The 21,558-nt window shown below is 39.8% G+C and overlaps 1 protein-coding gene across 8 annotated transcripts in view; it reads left to right on the top strand.

Annotated features, from left to right (window-relative positions):
• The window catches only part of PLPPR5 (phospholipid phosphatase related 5), a 214,962-nt gene that overhangs the window by 126,213 nt on the left and 67,191 nt on the right, over positions 1-21,558 (top strand). For 7 of the 8 annotated variants that reach the window (XR_008432280.1, XR_008432281.1, XR_008432284.1 and 4 more), the window contains one exon: positions 19,827-20,010. Coding sequence is in view for 3 of the 8 variants with exons in the window: in XM_053950082.1 (XP_053806057.1) it covers positions 19,827-20,010 (184 nt within the window). In the remaining 5 variants the exon portion in view is untranslated. Of the gene's footprint in view, positions 1-19,776; positions 20,011-21,558 lie in introns of those variants that run through there. The other variant, XM_053950085.1, reaches the window with a different exon arrangement.

Here is a 21,558-nt window from a genome sequence, read left to right as displayed (position 1 = left end):
AGAAATGAGCACTGCTCTTGTTTCTGTTTCTCTCTTCTCCTGGTCTCCATGTCTCCCCAGCTAGTAACAAAGAACCAGGATGTTGCAGACAACAGCAAAAAGATCTGAGCCCATCTCTCTCTTCCCCTATTTTTCAAAAATTGTGTTGTAAAGGTCACCTTAGTTGCAGATATGTTTGTAGCTGTCTTATTTCCTTTGCTGAATGGAGTTTAGCCTGATTTGTCATCCAGGATCTTAGTCATCTGGATGAAAAAAATGTGTAGTACATTTTGTATTCTGGCTAAACTCCAGGTATATTCTGCCTGGCTTAATTTACTCAGTGCCACCAACAGACTGATAGAGTTTTGGCTTCCTGTACTTCAATTTGGTATAGTGTTGTCCACCACTAAACCCACCAATTCTAGGTGGTCACTGGGAAAATGGTAGTGGCTGGAAAGGCAGGCCCTTGGCCAGCCACACAACACCCAGCAGCACAGTGCTGGCTGGTGGTCTGGCCTCACTAGCTTGGGGGATATTGTTGCCAAGGTCCCTAGAAAGCTTTCACAAGGATGACAGGTGCACAAAATGTGTCCAGGCTGGTTTTTGAGCATGAAATTTGCCTCATGTTTACCTTAATTGGAAAGAGTTTCATAAAGCAGGAAGAAGAACTCTATAAGAGAGATATTACAAGGACAGCTCCATCTGTGGGCAGGAAAATATGAAAGTTAATTTTGAAAGGCATCACTAGTTTACTAGGTTTCATATTTGCATATTCTGTAGCCCACTCAGTGATGCCTCTCAGGGTTTGGCTGAAGTCTGTGGCAGAGATTGGTGGCTGAGATTTCTCACACCTTGGTATCTGTCTTACTGTAGAAAATGAATTAACTGAGGAACAGTGAGGTGAATACATGAAACGTTATTATAAAGCGTGAAAGAACAAGGGGAGAGATGGGGAATTCAGAGTTGGAAATATTGAAAATGTGTTTAAAGCAGGACATTCAGTCTGGAAAGCAGTGTATATAAGGATAAGATGCCTTTGAATGCTGTGCTTTGAAAGTCATTCTTCACAGAGAAATGACATTCTGATTTGTGTATTGTATGGAGTTGTTTTTTATTATTTTGTAAACTCCAGAAGGTGCTCTAAGTGCTTATAAGAAATTATGTTACTTCCAAAAGTGCTTTATTTATATAGCTATTTTTATACCAATAGATCTCTTTTTGATTACTGTAGGCTTGAATTTAGGCCTGAACAGAGGGTAGTAGAGCTAGCTTAGGTGAGTTACAATTGACTGCTGGTAACAATTTTAATTTTTTCTGTCTTCGGACCAAAGTTTTCAAATGCATTTTAACTTTCAAAAGTTAATATTTTTTCAAAGGTCTTAACTGCCTGTATCTACTTGAATGTGCTTATGTCTGGATGAAGCAGTCTAATATTAGGCTAAAAACTTGGATTTAGGCTTAATGTGCTGGCAGTTATGAGCTGATGCTGGAATGATCCTACAAAGGTCAGCTTGAAAAGCTTCATTTTTTTGGCTTTATGCAGTGAAGTATGATTGCATAGGATGCTGAGCTGTGGAAATACATTACTATGGGGCATACACAGTGAAGGGCTTCCAGACATGCTGAGGAGCTCAGCTTGAGGTTTTGGATTTCTCTCAAGCTCTTGATGAGCTCATTGGACACAGCCAGCAGGAACTGAAAGCAGTGAGTGCTTCATCACTTAGTTAGTGAGGGCAGAGGTGACCCAAACAGTCCGTGCAGAACAGGTTAGCCTGGAAAAATTCCCAGGAATGGAAGGTATAAAAGCAGAGATTATACCTCCTTCCAGCAGGGTGGTGAAGGCAGGCCTTGAATGCCCCCTTGTAGCATGTGCTCTATGGACAGACATGGCAAGAAGTGCTCTCCTGCATGGAGTGGCCTTGCTTCTTCCTTCTGAGGTGTTGAGACTGCTTAGCCAGCTCCTGCTAGGCCATAAAATAGTCTCTGCAGGAGGCTGTTTCTTTAGGCTAGGAAAAGGTGATTATATACCATAGCTGAGGGATTTGCTAAAGAGTCTGTAGAAATCAAATGTCAAATCTTGAGTTTCTGATGGGAGTGCAGAAGATTTTGTGTGCCTATTAAAAGCACAGTCTGTGCTATTCATTTGAGAATTTTGAGTGGCAGATTCATGGGTTCTGAAGAGCCCTTTCTTGAGATCACAGTCTGTGGATTTTTAAAAGCTCTTATATTCCAGATTGGAATAGTGCTTGAAGGAAAGAAATCTTTGTTTTCACTCTAGTGTGCATTAGGAGATTTCCCATGCTTACAGGAAAGAGCTTTGCAATGTTCTGTTTGGGAAACCTAGTTCTGCTGCACTTAGCACAAGCAATTTAGTAGTATTTCTGCCCCTACTTGTCTTTGAATAATCCAGAAAGAAAACAACACAAGGCCTAATTTTTCAGTATCTCTGATGTTGACTTCAAACTTCCAGTTTAGATTAATATGTTTTGGAAGGAGAAGAGAAGAAGAAAAAGTGTGGGGAGCTGAGTTGTTTTTTGGCGTGTAGGCTGAGGTTGGAAGGTTTGGGGTTTTTAACCTCTGGGCAAGTCACTGGGAAACAAAAGCCTGTGACTTATCCCACAGCTACTGAGCAGGCATCTAAGAGGAGCTACTGGAAGATGGCTGACCCTTCAGAAGATGGAGAACCCTTCCTGCTTTGGTTGCTCACACATCACAGCATGGATCATCATTAATATTTTCCCAATGTCAGTTGTTTCTCATAAAACAAAGCAATGTGGTAAAACAAAACAATAGCTCCTATAGGCAGGGATGGTGATTTTCAGGCCCAGATTGGCAACCCTTGTGAAGCTGCTGAAAAGGAAATATTTAACCTGCTCTATGGATGTTGACCACTCCTATCAGTTTCCCTTGCACCCTCAGTGGTTGTCACAAGCTATTAGGATCCAGTCACTGAAAATGTTTTCCCACTATTTAAAAAATACATACTTAAATGTAATTTGTTAAATGAGGTCCATACCAGTGGTTCTTGAGAAACATGTTTTGGTCCAGGGAAAATTAATCACAGTACAAACTACAGAATAAACAAATTTGAAATGAAAATGCAATGAAGTATTAACTTTGAAAGCACCGATGGTTCTGCTGTAATAAGTTTATCTTGGTGCCTGCAAGCAGTCCTTTAATGGAAAAAAAAGTATTAAGTTGTGTTTATGACATATTATGGCATTTCCAGCATTTCATTGCATAATAATATTCCCATGTTAGAGAAAAATCTGTGTCCTTGCATTGAAGCATGAGAATGTTTCTCTGATGTTCATTTTAAAATGAAATTTTACAGTCCTTACCACCATTAATTTATAGAGCCTAGCAGGATTTTATTAAAAATACTTTCTAATGTATTTGTGATAATTTATGCTTATTTGTCCAAACAATTGAACATGCAATTTAATTTAGAGAAGCCTTTGATGGTTAAAATATGAAAAAAACCAAATCATGCAAAAGCCGAGTTTCTTCTGTAATAAAATTAATATAATGAAATTTGTTCTGAGATTAAGGGTACATCCTATATCTATATCTCATTTTTAAAATTTTTTCAGGTAATGAGTTAAACTTGATGAAATTTATTAAAGTATTTTAACTTTTTAGAGGTTTTTTGGTTATAATTTTCTGGGTTTTATGCATCCTACCCACTGTGTTGTATGTAATACAATGTTAATAATACATGATATTTTCATTTTATTTTGAAATGTGTACACATTTAAAATAATGGAAGAAGAGTTCTCCAGGACTCATCTATGATTCATTGCAGTGCTGCACAGTGTACTTGCAATTCATTTCTAATATCATGTGCAGCTGTTATAATGGTGTATTGTACATTTGCAGGCTGAGATCACTTGGAAATAAAAACAAGATTTAAAATATTTCCAAATAGTAAATAAGCAAAGAATGATATTCTTCATGCACTTTACTGCTGATGCTTTTACAGTTACTTCAAAGCACCTCAGGACCTACCTGGTAGATTATAGGTAATAATATCCAATTAAACTATATAATATTCCTCTGCACATCACCTCCCTGAAACATTCAGGTGGATGGGGAACCAAACAGAGCATGCAGAGGTTTTGTTTTTATTGATTCACTTTCAATAAATTCTGTCTGGTACTGGATTGCTGCCAACTGAGTTATTTTTTTTTCTTTCTTCCTTTTCTCCTTCAGGAGTTAGAAAACAATTTAGTTTTGTAAGGGGACCGGGAGTAGAAATAGCTCTATATGCTACCAATGATATAGGAAAATTACCCTTACTCAATTGTGCAGCTTGCACAATTCTTACAGGTATTTTCAACATATTAGTGAGTATTTATTTTAATGGTTATTGCTGACACTTGTGAGAACCGTGCACTGTTCATAACCACTTGCAATTCTGTCCACAGTACACCTTCTGTGAGTGTGGGTGTTACCACAGACTTATTTTTAATTCTACAAATGTCATTGTGGGTTTCTGAGAGCTAATTTTTCTACCCTAGTGATTTCCTCTGCCTCCTCTTTGCTCCTGCTGCGTTTGGAAGCAGACATGTGCCATGACTCAAGCTGTCACCCATCCGCTGTCCCCTTGTCCTGCCACAGCAGTGCAAGGAGTGCCTGCTGTTCAATGGCCACCCTCCGACTGCTCCTCGGGGCACTCCTGGCACTGGCACTTCTCAAGGAGAAGTTATTGTTTCAGCAGGAATTGTGGCCCCCACAGTGTTCATTAGACATTTTATTGGGAAGATCTCAAATACTCTATTGCAGAAACCACCTGCTGTTGTGAGTGAGAGTGGTTCAGAAAAGTTTCTGATTGCAGGTTGAAGTTTCTGAACTTGAAACTGGGATCTTTGTAGCTGCCAATCCCCGCTGTGCACATCTTGGGACAGAAGTCTTTGCTCTCTGAGACCTTTTAAACTAGGGACTTACCTTGATGTTTAGCAGTATTCACAGTTTAAACTGTCCTGATTGGAAGTGAGAAAATCAGGAATGTGGCATTGTTCTGCTTTCTGCCTAACTAATATACAGACACTTTATTAAAGCAGACCTGTGGTGTAAGTCGTTTTGTTAAAGTGGGTTTTGTCAGTAATAAAATACAAAGTGAAGTCACTTCATTAGGAGGCAGTAATATTGCAAGTTTGATAAAGATGATTTGTACATACAGAAAATAGTGTGTGGATCATAAAGAGCTAAGGAGAATAACATAAATCATGGTAGGGCATAATGTAATGCACTGCAATTTCTTATATGTTGTTTTCTTTGCCAGACAGAATTCCTTCTAATATTAAAAACTATGGAAAACTTTTTTGTTTTTTCAAGAGTAGTGTGAACAGCATGGAATAATAAAGAAATTATAATACAGAGAAAAGACATTATTTTTTACAATGCTAAATAGAGATAAATGAATGATTGTGCAGATTACAAGAACATGAATCACTGAAAAGTGGTGTCTAGAGACTGTGGTGCACTTGGTGGAAGTATGGTTTCAGGGCTAGAGCTGTTTAGCTGTAGCCAGAAACCAGGTATAATGTTAAAGTTTTGAGGTGTTTTAGTTAAAGTTGTATAACATTTACACTTGCTTCATTTACACTTGTGGAAAGAGCCTGGATCAAATTTTATATTGATTAGCAGTTTACTCAGGGGTTTTGACTGTACCAGGCAGATGCTTTTCCAATATTTCCTACATTAAAAGTAATAAACTGCAGTAATCTGATTACCCTCAAACTTAGTTCTTTGAGAATCAGTAGTATTTTAATAAATTAAATATATTTTTATCTCTTCCACTGGGGTTTTTCATTTGAGAAGACACAGCTGTCTGAACACACTGTGTGAACTGAGCAGATATGACTGTAACATTTTAAGATTATTGTATATCATATAGTTTGCTCCAACATGCAAGGAGATGATGTTTTGGGGCAAACTATTGAATTCCTGTGGATTATCATTTTGATGTGGTTAATTACATGTACAGTTGTAAGCTTAAGGTATTCCATTCCTTTTGGCAAAGATTCAGCAGTGCATGAAATTGTAGAGAACACCCTGGATTTTCATACATGAAATTTCTTTCCTTCCTTACTGCATTTCAAAAAACCTGTCCTCACATGTATTTCCTTTTGTAATTGTCTTTACCATAGGAATTGTAGTGTGTTCAGAGGCAGTAATTTAATTGTGATAACATGACAACTGTAATATTTTTTTTCTTGTGAGCAGATCAGTCTGTTTCTCTTAGGTTTTCAAGGAAGTACCTTCCCATAAGAAATGCCACAGGCTGCAGAATCCTTAATGTTAGATGGTGCTTTAGGAGGTGGGCAGCCAGTGAATTAGAAATCTGATTCTCTCATGACAAGCTGGAACTTTGATTAGTCATTAGCAATAAATATGAAAGTCATATCAAAACATCTTCCTCTCTCATAGGTAATATTATGTGTCATGCCTGTCTCTTTTGAAGCAATCCCTCCATTTCTTTGCAAAAATGACCAGTAGTCAACATGTAGCAGAGTGGCAGCAAGCACTAGAGTGGCCCATGAACTATTATGTAAGGATGAAAGACATAAAATAATGCATATATCAAATGCCTTGCATAGACTGCAATAGCTGCAGTATACCCAGGTCAATCTTTTTAATATTGATTTCTCTCACAGTGTGTCCTGTTTCCTCGTGGATAATCTAGGCTGTGTCTTTCTCTAAGGCCCATTCAGCTGTGCCATCTCTCTCACTGAGGTGACCAGGCCAGTATCAGTGCATTTTCCAGGTGCTTTTCCAAGTGATCTCTTTGCTCCCACAGGTGGTGCCAGGCTTCCCCTAGGACTGTTTGGCCCCACATGGAGAGCTGAGGCAGGTCCATAAGGACAAGGTTTTAAAGTGCCAAACTTCCCACCAGCATCCAGCCCTTGGGGAAGTGCAGGGCTGTGCCAGTGCAGGGAGTGTGACAGAGCTGTGCAGCACAGGGCAGGAGCTCACAGATGGCACAGGGTGGAATGGCTGGGCCAAGGTGCCTCTTGCCCTCTTCTGAGTGGAGGTACTGGGGCATGGAAAGCTGGAAGCTGAAGGACAGTGGCAATGAATGGCCCTCCTGGCAAGGAGGGATAATAGGCTGCATAAGCTTTGATGTTGCAATAACCCCTATAAGTATAAATGAGCTGTTGATCACAGTAACTGTATAAACATTAATTATTTTCATCCTTTTTTCAGCTGGTTTTGTGTCATATAACTGAATTTTAACAGTGATAACAATGTGAAAAAATCAGTAGTATTCTGAACAAACTCTAAATTCACAAGAGGCCTATTTTACAGTTTGATTTTAATCCTTAACTGCTTGATTTACTGTCTATTTAATAGGAAATCCATCATGTTCTCAAAGAGCAACTACTGTACATCTTGATACAGGGTAAAAAAGGAAACCACATCATCCAGAGAAATAATGAACCCCTGCTTCAAATTGGAAGCTCAATTCAGCCTAAACTATAGAGCTGCAGCTGGCACCTCATAACATTTAAGCAGTCAGTTCAATTTATTCTCAATGTCCACAAATGCAGTTATAAACTTTCTTTAGAGCTTCATTTCTCTTCAGTGCCTGCCATGGGTTTAGGCCTTTTGCAGAGTTCCCAGTGGTCCTGTTTCCCTGGGTGTGTGCAAAGTTCAATAGCAAACCTGCAAACATCCCGTGTATTCAGCTCTCTGCAGCTGTGCAAACAGCACAATGAATATCCAATACTCTGCTTTAAACATGCTCATGGATAATTGAACTTCAAAGCAGCAGCTCTGCTAATTCTTTTATGAAGATGCAAATTACTAGTGTGACTTCTCACGAGACTGGGGACTTATTGGAACAGTCAGTCTGATCTAAATCCTCCCCAAGGCATGAGCACAGTTGTGGGTATTTCTGCAAATCTAATCCATACTTTGCTCACTGGCAGGGTGCAAAACTAATAGTAGCCTGGAGTAAGCAAAGTTTTCACATTTAAATCCCAATACTCGAGTCACCTCCTCTAATAATCTACATTATTGTGGTATTATGTGCAGGGATCAGGCATCAACATAAAAGTTTAACAATAAAAAGAAACCAAGGTCTTTACAAAGATTTAGTATGGAAAGGTGGAGTATCAGTTTCTTCTTTCAGCAAAACTGTGCTTAATGGTTGCTAAAATATGTGACATATTTGGCTCCAGTATATGTATTTTCTCGTTTATTTTTAAATGATCCTTATTTTGATAAATGCTTGTCATCTTCTCCTCTGACCATTACCATTGTACTGCTAGCTTTTAAATGAAAGGTTGGAAAATATATTGTGTTCCTCAAAGGCAGCTAAGGCAATTTACCATCTCACTTTCCAGTTCACAGATTTGAAAGTTTAACTTCTAGCAACTGGGACGTCCAAGTCTAATTAATTCAATATAGAAAATTAGGTCCCAAGAGGAATAAATAGCTTTGGTTATGCCTTCACAATTATGCCTATCTCCACACATGCTCCTAAAAAGAGTTGAAGTAATGCTTTTTTTTTAAAGCAAGATATTATGAACACTTGTAAATAAGTTTAAATTTCAACTTCAAAATACAATTTAAATTTCCATGGAAGACTGCATAAAAACTTATTGCCTATATTTCCAAGTAGCTGCTTATTTATGATAGAAGAAGAGAATTTTTTTTCAGTCAGTGGTAAGGATCTGTGGGCTGAAATTTTGCACCTTTCAAGGGCTTTCCATCTGAAATGTATGCGTGTGTGTGTGTAGAGGGAACTGTCTGTTCTCCAGTCCGAAACATGGCTGGGTTTTTTTACATTCTTTGACAAGTTGGAAACTTCTCAAAGGGGATTACATACAGGACAGCTGTGCTAGTTTTGGGTGGGATATAGTTAATTTTCTTCACAGTAACTGCTCTAGGACTGTGTTTTGGATTTGTGCTAAAACAGTGTTGATAGCACAGGGATGTTTTAACTATTGCTGAGCAGCACTTACTCAGCATCAAGGCCGTTTCTGTTCATCACCTTACCCTACCAAGAGAATGGGGGTACACATGGAGTTGGGAGAGGAAACAGCCAGGAGAGCTGACCCAGGGGATATCCCAGACCATATGGAGTCATGCTCAGCATATGAAGCTTGGGGAAAGAGAACGGAGAAGGGGACATACAGAGTGATGAGGTTTTGTCTTCCCAATTCACCATTATGTGTGACGGAGCACTGCTTACCTGGAAATGGCTGAGTACCTGTCTGCCCATGGGAAGTACTGAATGAATTCCTGGTTTTGCTTTGCTTGCCTGCATATGTGGCTTTTGCTTTATTTATAAAATTGTTTTTATCTCAACCCATGAGTTTTCTCACTTTTACTCTTCTGATCTTCTACCCCATCCATCAGGGAGTAGTGAGTGAGCCTCTGTGGGGTGCTTAGTTGTCATCTAGGGTAAAACTACAACAGCCCATTTTGGTGCACATTGTGGGGCTCAAAGGGTTTGAAATAATGACAGGTTTGATTGGAATGTTCTAGATGGAATTTACAGCTGGTTTTGCTGTTTGACTAGTAATTGACAGGCTCCTGTGCTTGCCCTGGGGCTCACTGACCTCACTGTGCATTAGAGTCTAGGGCTCATTAGCAGCTGCTTTGTGCTTTGGCTCAGCTGCAGCCTGTGCTGCTGATCCCCTCGCTCTGGGACACTCTGATCCCGCCACTGGCGATGGCCTGGGCTGGCACCCGGCCGGGGCAGCGCTGCTGCTCCTGTGCTGCTGCACTGGACACGCTGGAACTCCAGAGTGGACTGGAGCCACAGGGACAGTGACCTGTGCATGAGTCCAGGCAGGACAGGAACATCTGAGGTGCCTGTGGCCGTGGAAAAGTCCACACCAGAGCAGGTACATCTGAGGTGCCTGTGGCCATGGAAAAGTCCACACCAGAGCAGGTACCTCTGAGGTGCCTGTGGCCGTGGAAAAGTCCACACCAGAGCAGGTACATCTGAGGTGCCTGTGGCCGTGGAAAAGTCCACACCAGAGCAGGTACATCTGAGGTGCCTGTGGCCGTGGCTGTGTCGGTGCCTGTGGCCGTGGCTGTGTCGGTGCCTGTGGCCGTGGCTGTGTCAGTGCCACAGCCGGGGCGCCCCTGAAGGCCCAAGGCCAGCTCTGTCGGGGCCCGAGGCCAGCTCCGTGCTGCAGCAGGCACAGCTTGAAGCACCAGCAGGTGTTGGTGAGGCTGGGCTGGAGCACCTCGAAGGTGTGGCCATGGATAAAGCCACAGCAGAGCAGGATCACCCTGCAGGGCCTGCAGCCAGGAGCCAGGCCAGGTTGGGCAGGTTTGCTTTTTGAGGGGACAGTGGCTGTGGGTAAATCCAAGCCAGAGCAGGGGTAAGGGGAGGAGTTCATTGCAACATTAAACATGATGGTCTAGTCCAAAGGAACTGGGAGTGGACACTGTAATGGAAATACCTTGAACTTGTTGAAATTCATTTCATGGAATTACTGTAGCCACCTGAACCAAAGGAGGCTTTTGACAAGCCTTACATGAAGGAGTCCAAGTGCTTAGTTGCCATCTGGGGTTAAACCATGAAAATCTTGAAGGGTAAGGAATGGAATGAGAATTTTGTTTCATGGGGTGGATGTGGCAACAGAGGTACCACTGGCAGCTCATTGGTTCATACATTACTTTCACTAATAGTGGGGCAGTAACAGGTTGTCCTGTGTGGTACCATTGTTCCCCTTGAAAGTCAGTCAGATTTTACCAAGGAGAAAAACCTCTCCTCCCTGTGCAGTGCCAGTTCTGTGCATTAGAGCTCGAGTGCCACTGAGCAGGCACAGAGAGCAGGAGTTGGAAAAGTAGTATGTACCATTTACTTATTTATTCATAATCTCTTTTTTTTTTCTCTTCTCCTCTCTACTCTGTAACTTGAGATGCTTTAAATTTTTTATTTTACCTCCTTGTGCTCCATTTCCCAATCTTTTTTTTCTTTACTGTTATTTCCTCTGGGAATTTTTTTTCCTGTTCATTTTTTTTCACATTTTTGAAGCAAAAAATACATCAGAGATGCTTTGAGTTTGAAGAGAACTTTAAAACACTCAGTCTTTAAGGGACTTCTGGGCTGATGTGGATTCACTTCTTTTTTTGGTGAGGAGGAAGGGGGTGGGCCCAGAGCATCTGGCTGGTCAGACAGCCTTGGCAAGCAGGGCAGGTGCTGTCCCCAGCAAAAACTAGGAGTAGGAGCAGCCTGGTGGGAGCTGCTCATTGCAGCTAAAAAAGGCACCCCAACCTCATAACTAACCACTGCCACCATTCCTCTGCCTCACTGATGGAAACATATTCAGAAATACTGAAAACATCATCTGAAATTTTCCCAAGCCTGGATACTTGGTAGGTGAACAAGAGAAATCTGTGAGTGATAGAAAGCCCAGTAAGAGACATGTTGTTGTAGTCTTAGTAACAAGCAGCATGGGGGTGAGCAATGGTGACCTTCAAAAGCTGCATGGAAACCATGATGCAGCTTCCCTGGTAAGGCAGAGCCATGAAAACCAATCATGTGAGCTAGGGAGAAGGCAATCAAGGTGTGGTTATTCCCAGTGCACTCCCCAGGAGCTGGCACAGGGGCAGGAGCATGAGTGAGCATCCCCCTGCAAACACACATGCTCTTGCACCCTTCTAGGAGTTTACCATGGCACCAAATTATCCTCTTAATAGAAAGGAAATGCTAAAAGTGAGTGCAGCCATGTGCAAGCATCCCTGAAAGACATGGCCTGCTGGCACTTCTTTAAATCTGGCATTTAAAATTGCTCAGGCAGATGGAATGAAAGTATGTAATAAAATGTGACATTTTATTTTATCATCTACATTTGTTAAGTGAATTTTTCTGATCTTTCCCACTTGCAGTAGCACTAAGCGTGAGTCAGATTCTGACAATTTGCAGTTTGCAAAAACTAACTCCAGGGGTCAGACAGAAAAACAATAAATAATAATTAATTACAGGACACAAATTCATCCACAGAATCTGGTTATGGTGTGTGACAGAAAAAAAAGCTTAACAGCTTAACAGAAAAAAAGACACGATTCCAAAAAGTCACAGCTTTTTAGGCAATGATTTGCAGTGCCATTTGTCTTCTTTTTGGTCATCCTTGTATGTATATTTCTAAGTATCAAGGTTTTACTAGGAATTCAGAAGAAAAAATATATTTGTTTTCCTCTGTCTTCTAAGTTAGTCACACTTGTTTGCTTTGGTGTGTAACACAATACCTTCCCCTGGTCCTCTTCAAAGCACAGCTCCCTTAGATCCACGTAGTCTCTCCCTCTCGGTGCTTCTCTCCCTGCTGCCCTGGACACGCTCCCCGAGCCTCTGCAGAGCACAGGTACAGCTGGCAGTTCTCAGACTGCAGCAGATTGCCACACTCATTTCGCTTCCAATTTTGTTGCTCTAGAGGAGCAAATCCTGAGGGTCAGCACTTTCAGCTTAGCATTGCTAATGAAAGGAGGAGGTGGAAAACTGATGTGAGCACAGACCAAGCCCTGATGCTTTGAAAGATTGCCCCCATCCCTCTTTTTACAATTTGGTCAGGGACCTCAGCAGCCATTGCATCACTTAATGTTCATTTGCTGCTACATTGGGAATATTAACCAGTAAATGATTGAACTTTTAATTTGCAATTAAATTAAAAACAGCCTTCTCACTGCAAGAGAAGTATCATTGAGAACTAACTTAGTATCTGACAGTATTTTGCAGCTGTTACTGTAGTTTATAGGTAACACTTTTATAGGGCCTAGCCCTGAGTTTGCAATGAGTACTTGCTTCTGCTACAAAAAGCCTGCGCTCTAGGACATAGCAAAAATACCTGTGCAGAGGTAAATATTAATTCCACTGTGGCAGCAAGTAGGAGTTCCAACTTCAGGGCAGAAACTGCTGTATTCATGCTTTCTCAACAAAATTGAAACATACCTGGGTCTTGAAAGCTGACAATCTAAGGATTGCAGTGTTTACATAGAAGCTTACACAAATGCCTGGAAACTACTATAAGCTACTAAAACTTGTTGTTACTTTTTTATTTCTGGCACCAATTTTTCCATCAAAAAGCCAAAGTAGCGAAGAAAGTACTGTCACCTGCTTTTGAGTTGTAGAAATGTGACCTCCTGATCCCACCAGGCTTCAAACTCCTGCAAGCTCAGCCCCTCACTCCCCAAAGGGTGGTATCCCTCATCTGTGTAAACAGAGAGGTCAGAACAGTCAGAACACCCGGGCTGCCACTGGTGGCTGAAAAATATACAGCTGAATAGAAGTGAAGCCTCTGGTTTGCATGTCTTCAGTCCAGGATCAGTGCTGCAAGGGAAACCCTGGAGCTGTTGTTGCTCTTGGTATCAGTGCTGTCTCTGGCTATTGTAGGATCATAGAACTATAGAATGGTTTGGATTGGAAGAAACCTGAAAGATCATCTAGTTCCAGCTCCCCTGTACAGGCAGGAAACCCTTCCACTAGAAGGGTTCCTATCCAACCTGGCCTGGAAGACTTCCAGGAATGGGGCATCCACAACTTCTTTGAGCAGCCTGTTCCAGGGCCTCACCAGCCTCACAGAGAAGAATGTAAATCACATGTACTTTTAAGAAACTTGTCACTTGGTGTAACCTATGCTGTTTGATGGTGCTGAGGAGCAAAGGCAGTAAGTGAATGAAGAGAGTGTGACAGCCCATTGACTCTTATGTCCTTCCTTTTCAAGCAGTCTGAAAAATATTCACTTATTTGGTGGGTATTTTCTTCTGTATCAGAACTTGTGAAGTGAATGTTGAGCATTTCCAAGAAGCCAGTTGCAAGTGGGGACATTTTCACCAAGTGCACCAAACACCGCATAGGAAGAAGAGGATGGTTGGATGAAAGTTGAGGTTTTGCCACTCGTGTTTTTGGTTGCACCTCTGAACAATACACAAACCAAGAATTATTTGCAAAAATTATTCAGCGACACATTTCAAATAATGAATATTTCAAGTGAATTATTATGGGTCATACTTGAATAGGAAAAGAAGTAAAATATTTGATGAATTATTCATGCAGCTTTAGCACTGATGTAATAAATATTACATGGTGTCAGAGGGAAGTGAAGAATTTTGAAATGAAGAAAGAAACTATGAAGGAAAAGCACCTGAAAATTGGAGAAGGTGAATACAAAGAGTTGAGATATGTGAATAATAATGAAGAGACTTAAGAGGGGGAAATAAAAAGGGTGACAACTCTGAGTCACTTCAAGAAGGAAAATACTCTTCTTCCTTAATTCTTTCTCTACAGAGAATACACAAACTTCCCAAACCCCCTTCAGCTCTGTCTAGAAACAAAATGAGGGAAACAGAAGACAACCCCCTAGAGTTCCCAGGTGGGAACATATCTAGATCTGGCTAAGGGAGTTACATGATCAGAGGTACTGATTTACCAAAGGGCTGTAATAAAATAAACATTTTACAGAAAAATGCCATTTTTAATATCAAACAATATCTTTTTTATTTTGCAAAGTGACTTCTCAACAGCTTAACACTGAAACAGGAGAACAGGATTGTGTATTTCTTAAGGACAGAATCCATAATGCTTTTATTGTGCTTTGGGTACACATTCAGCAGCTTTAGCTGTTGTGCCAATGATCACCTCTGAATGGTCAGTCAAATCTGCTTTGGCATGCTGCAGCAAGGAGCAACAGCGTTAATTCCAGGTTTGCTCTTCTGCTCAGATGTAGTGTATACAGATTCTCATTAGTCTTATCAGTTGACTCTTCATTTTAATAATCAAAAACCCCCATTTTTAAAATCCTATTTTTGTGTGAGAGAGGAATTTAACCTTCTTTTTCTTCCAAATCCATTCCTATTGACCTCTCTTTTACAACAGTAAGTAGAAAATAGAAGATAAAAAAGAAGCTGAAAAACCCCATCATATTCCAAACAGATTTTGAAACAAGCTTTTTTTCTAAAGTAAAAATGGATACACGTTACACACTTTTTCCCTATTGACAATGGACTCGGGCTTCTTTTAACCTCAGGAGTGACATATTAAAATGAATTGTTTTACGTTCGTCATTTCTGTAAATGTCTCATTTACAAAATCTGTCATGGGCACACCAGTTGCCTCCTCATTGGACATTTACCAGCCTTGGCATATCAATCCATCTCTTGCACATCTGCTAAGAAAATGTAATTAGTTATACCCATATGCTGCAGAAGTACATGATAAAACTTAGGAAACAGAAAAGGCCGAGAGACTTGACAGCCTTTCTCCTTCCTACTATGTGTATTTTGTTGAAGACTTAGGAAATTGAGAAGCTTTTCTTGCCCTCTGCCACAGGGTGGAGATATCACCGTGTCCTAAGCAACTTCCAGAGGTGAGGCAAAGCAATGTAAAATTTGTTCTAGTAGTGATCACTTTGGAACAATAATTTATGGTTTAAAAATACATAGTATTCCCCAAACAGGCACACCTTCTGTCCCTGATCATTAAAATATTATGAACATGTCCTTGCAAGGAAATGTTAGATAAGATATACAGGGAGCCTCATCAGAAGTTTTGACATGGGAGTCCAAGATGAGAAGCTCTTGCTACAGCAAATGACACTCATATGTAGCAAGTGTGGAAACTCAGCTTGTTGATCAGCTTTTTGTCAGCTCTGCTCAAGCTTGCTGGCAAGTGACAAAAGAGAGAGAGACTTAAAATCCAAAATGGACCTCTACCTCAGCAACCAAAAGTTGGTTCAATGGCACCTTTGTGCCACTGGCTTGTGGATAGAACTATTTCATCTTCACTAATGCTCAGCCCCTGCAGCCACTGGACTTGTCTCTGCAAAAGGGATGTGCAGAGGGCTGGTGTAACTCCCTTGGATTTCATTCAGGTTCCTTTTTTTCACTAGACAATAGTAATTATCTTGCTATACATACTGAAACAGAGCTGTTACAACTGTGATTTATCCATTGATCCCAGCTTCTTCAAAGTTCACCCCAAAGAATGAAATATACTCTGCATAGTTCCATCTCCATGGCATGGGATTTGCAGATTTTCTCAAAATCTGTTGTAATGAAACGTTAGTTAAGTTTTTCACTGATAGTACATTATCAGCCTCAGTTGGTGGTGTGTTTAAAACCCAAGATTGCATTTTTATTCTCAAGAGATCTGAGCTTTCAACAGGACCTCACAGTATGGAACAGAAGCCACTGGCCACTAGTTAAATAATACAGAACAAAACAAATTCTCTAAAGGCTGAATTCTGTCAACTCTGTTTTCATGTTTCTTACTGAAATCCAAAACAATGTGTCACTGTTCACTACATGAACAAAATCATGGTGATATGGCATTACAGAAACACCATTTTAAGTTAATCTCTGACATACCACATTTAGCTGTGTATGTTGTTTAATGGCTCTACGTTTTTCTTTAAAAAAACCCCAAACCCACTTTCAAATTATTAGCATTCTTTTACTTCAGTAGGGGGTTCAAAATCAAAGCTGCTGCACCTCCAGCCTCCACCTTTTCTTGTAGGATTAACTGGGAAAAAAGAAAAGCTTTCATAATTACAGAGATTTAGCTTTCTTTATAAACTTGCTATTTTAAGATCTGTTTACAAGATGACAATATAAAACATCATTCAAAACCAGTGTGAATTGATTACATTCTTCTGAAGAACATGTAGCAGTAGAATATGCATTTGTAGCTGTTACACTGCCCTATAATTAAGATTTTATTGCTTCCCTTCTAAACACGTTGCCGCTGCTGAAAAACAGCTGAGATAATTTAAATGAAACAATGCGAAATGTTACACCCCCCCCACCCCAAAAATCACCTTTCAACCTTTTAGAAAAAGGTGGCAGAAAGACTGGTCACTGCCAAATATAGGAGTAAGTCAAGATACTGATTATAGTTTTCTGCTCCTGTTTCTTTTCAATGAGCAAATTCTCCCCAAGTACTAATAGTAATTTGAATGTTGATCAGTTGGGAGACAGTCTTTGGTCTCTTCATTAATTGCCATGGATCCTGGGTCACAACATAGTGATGGTGTGGTCAGCAATCATTTGGGAATGTTCAGGTATCTCAGAATGAATGAACAAACCCAAAAACCCAAGAAGCACCACATTTGAATGCTTAGAATTACTCAGAGATTAATTTCTGCTCTGATCTTACATTTTTTAAAACTAAAATTAATACCAATAAATTAGTAAAATAGCTGTACCACAAATAATGAATTAGAATAACATCTGGATCCTTGTTATTGGAGAGTGACCCCAAAGGAAAATCTTCAAGACCATGCAGTGTATTTGTTCTGAATAAATACTTTTGATAAATGAGATGACATATGACAAAGCAGAGATGAAAAAGTACTTTTTCCATGAAGGTCTTCCAGAAGACAAATGCTTCTAAGGGCAAATGAACATGTATAGCAATAGCATTGATGAGCTTTGTCAAATTGTAGATGATTTTCCAGGCATGGAAGCCAGAATTCCCATGGCAACCCTCACAAACTTCACACACACATTCAGTGTAGGTAGCAACCCATATAATGTAGGAATGTTTCAAGTTAAGTGTTAAAAACTAAGCTAAATATAATTTAAACCATGAAAGCAAATATCCTTCTAATTGTATCCAAGGTATTTTTTTCCTTCCATCCTATTTTCTGATCTTCTATATTCTGAAATCTATGCCTAGATTGCAATCCAAGTGACAGATGCCAGTTACCTTTGTACCACTCCCAGAATCTGAGGAAGAGACAAAGGGCAGTTCCTCCTTTTTCTCCCCAGCATCTCTTGGCAGTGGGGTGGCCAGGAGAAAGGGATTGTCCTTGCCCAGCACATGCCTGGCTCCCAGCCCTGCACGTCCTGGCCTGTGCCATCTCCTCAGTCCAGGCACTGTGCACTCTGTCCTAGCATGGCTGTAAAAGGCCTTATTAAACCTGGGCCAGGTGCTCAATGCATGAGCAGGAACCAGGGGCAGAAGTGGCTTTACAGCCATTATAGAAAGGGGAAAAAAAAGGGGGGATGTCTTCTATTGGCATCTCTGAATTTTAACCAGATAGGTATTTTTTCAGTTTGATTATAAGAACCTGGCTGAGACCTGCCAGGTTCACCTAGTACTGCCATTCTGTATGAGGTATTCTGGATAGGGATGATGATCATCTGTACTGAGAGTCTCTCTGCTTCAGCAGAAAGTCGCACATGAAGAAAAGGCTAATAGAAAAAAAAGGTTCTAGGATCAGTTTGTAGCAGATGTCTATTTCTTCATTTGCTGTAACTGTATGTGACAAAATGAGGCACAACTATATTTGTGTAATATTTTAAAATTCTTTTAACAATTGTGTGTCACAGTGCACAATCATCATCACAGATTAGAAATTAGTTGATTTTTCTGCTTTAGCGCCTCCCCTTTTATACTTCTCCGTTAATTTTCTTTCCTACACCTAGATGGTAACAAAACAGTTGCAATCATAGGAATAAAGGAACATCTGCAATGCACCAGTAAATATTGAACATCTTACTTTATACTATTAAGCTGTCACAATTAATTCATTTATAAAATTTGTCCTGTCAGTGAATGAACATTTAGTATCTGAAGAGCTATTCTCAATTTGGTATTTTCTCTCAAACCAAATTACAAATCTTTTCTAACCTTCCTTTAGATTTACTTTTATATCAGCTGAGTATCTGCCAGGTTGTTTTGTTTATTGCAAAAGGTATTACTGGTGGACAAAAGCAGGAGAGGATGTACTGAATTCTTGTAATAATTTTTCTCTTAATAATATAATTGCTGTCAATTTCCTCTCTATTTCATAGACTCATATAGTATTTTCTTTGTTCAAAAGGACTCCCATAAATTTCCCTTTAACCTTTTATTAGATAGAAACTTTAGACTCTTGTGCTGTGTTATTGAAGAATCAAGCAGTGAAAAGAGATGAAAAAGTAGTGATTCTGAAACTTCAGTGAGCTGCTGCTCCTTTACAGACCCTGCCAACCTTAAGGGCTCAGTACCAGCTTTGTAGGGTCCAAGCAATTCTTGTGGGCTTGTGGGCAGGAGGTCATGATATTCACAGCAGCTCTGGCTTTGTCTTGTAACCTGACAAATAATGCAGTGCCTGAGTGAAAAAACATTTCTCCATTTAGAAGTGAGGAGCTTTTGTGACAGTTGTACATGTACAGAGCACCTTGCTCAGCTGTCATTTTACATACTATTTCTTCACTTCCTGGTGAAAGCTTTATTTATTATTAAAATGAACAAACTCCAGGGTACAAATAAAAAATTAAATATCTTATTTGTTTTCATTTGTAAAAAGAGCCTGGTGAGGTGCTTCACTTTTGAAAAAAAAAGAGAGAGAGAGAGAGAAAATCATATTGTAACATTACAGCTACTTATTTTTTTGATTAAAGGAGTTAATTCAAAAAAACAGTTCAGTTGCTCTTTAAGCTGCCATGGTGTTAAAACAATTTCTTAAAGAACAGTCAATCTTCCCAACACCACATATTCACCATTGCTTTGATTCCAAGGAAATTTCTTAGTTTGGTTTTAAGCGTTAATGGTTTTCTGGTAAGTCTTGGTTAAATATCAATGCTGACATAATAATGCTTATTCCTTAAGTAAACTTCTAAGCAATACAACTATCAAATTAATTATTCCTGCTGAAAACTCACTGTCATGTCACAATCTAGGTAAAAAATTTTAAACTACAAATATTACTTTCTGCCTGTAGGAAAATGAATACCATGTTTTTTGATATATTTTTTCCTATTATGTTTTAGACAAGGACATCCTCTTACTGTTCTTCATTTCTTCAATTGTGTATCTTACCTAAACCCTGATGTACTCTCATTTTTCAGGTCTCCAGAACCTCCCAAATCTGCTGAAAGTTTGTGTCCATCCCTTTTAGGTTCAGATGAGTTGTTGCCTCTCTCTTCCTCCCAGTGAGGCAGTGGCACCAGCACTGGGGGCTGCATCCAAACATTGGTGCAGCTTGAAAATGCAGCACAGTGGCTTTTGTGAAGGTTCATCCTGTTGGCCAGCACTTCTTTCAATCACTGTATTCAATAAGGAGCCTCTGTGGGATTGCACAGGTAAGGCTTCTCTCTCTTCATGATGATGGCAGGACCAGAGTAAAGATGATGCCTGTGTGACATACAGCAGTTAACAGCAGGTCCACACAGTAAAAGCTGCAAAGCTGTCAAGTGCTTTATGAACATTTTGCTGTCCATGTGCTTTCTGCAAAGGTTTTACAATCTCATCCTCTACTCAAGTCAGTTGCACCAGCTGGCAGGTAGGAGCTCCTCCATTTGTTAGAAAAGGGGTTACTTAGCCATTTTCTTTGAGTAAATATAAAACATATCAGAGTAGCTGATTACACACACCTCTGGCCTCATCCGTTCTTCATGAAGTTGTAAGGGACTGTTTGTCTAAAATAGTGGGCAGTGCTGATGTGTGATATTAAAATATGATTTAGACATATGAAAGAAAACCACTTGATACTCCTCATGACCTGCAAAGCTCCTGCTCAAAGGTTGATTTCATGATTAATTTATGCCAGCATTATCCTTATTTTAATGATACTAGAAGTGAAATCCTGTCCACAGCTATCAGGTAAATGAAAAGAATTCAATACATAGCACACAAATCTTTTTGAATGGTCACTATTTTAGGCATAGGCTGACAGCAGCAGGGGCCAGAAGAACCTGTATTTATTTCTTTTTTCTCCAGACATGCATGTTGCCATAGATCAGTTGTGACGTGATAGAGTCTGTATTGGGCAACCCCTTAAAATCATTCAGTGCTTAGGGCCACTGATTTCTTACACACATCCCTGTTTCACCTTTACTGCCAGCAATTTGCTCTGGTGACAGCTCCCCTGTTAGGTACCAGAGAAGGGTTTTTTCCTTCTCTTTGTATGTGTTTTCAGTCTAACAAGAGAGAGATGCATTGTTTACAGGCCCTAGATATGAACCACTGACATACACAGAGGCAGCATGAAAATCCAGTTAAGAGCCAGACTGATTTTCAGCAATCAAATAGTTTAAGCACTTTCCAATCATAAACATAAAGAAGGCAAGACTCTACAAAAGAAAAATCTTTGGAAATAAGTCTAAATAGGCAATAGACTTTCTAAAATTCTGAGTTTCAGAAGTATTTGCATGACACAAAAAGGACAATGTTTGATCTTAACAATAGACCTTATTTTTACATTATGAGAGAGCTACTAAAAAATTAGGAATACATGGTCACAAGAAGGCCTCTATAAAACTGACTGCTAAAGTCTTTCCCACATAAGTTATGGCCTAGCTAAGAGATAAAGAAATGAAAAAGAAATCATGAACATAATGAACATTTTTCCTAGAATGCAAAATGTCTATTCGTGCTTCTGATTTCCAAATACCTCAGGTAACAATGTTCTAGTCCAGCAGAATATACAGGTAAAATCAATGCAACACACATTGGCACTCCCCATCTCAGCTAACCAGATATTATATGTCCTTAGAGGTGCCTAAAGTAGCAGCATGGTAGTAATTTTTGGTTACACTCAAGTATTTCTAGCCTTCCAGTAAGCCTGTTCAAGTTCAATTCCTTGAACCTCTGCTTATCTGATATTCAGAGTGTTCCTGCTGTCTGTCTTG

The sequence above is a fragment of the Vidua chalybeata genome, chromosome 9 (assembly GCF_026979565.1).
Source record: "Vidua chalybeata isolate OUT-0048 chromosome 9, bVidCha1 merged haplotype, whole genome shotgun sequence".
Taxonomy (NCBI): domain Eukaryota; kingdom Metazoa; phylum Chordata; class Aves; order Passeriformes; family Viduidae; genus Vidua; species Vidua chalybeata.
Note: the sequence above shows the minus strand (reverse complement) of the source record. Positions and strands in the feature narration are given on the sequence as shown.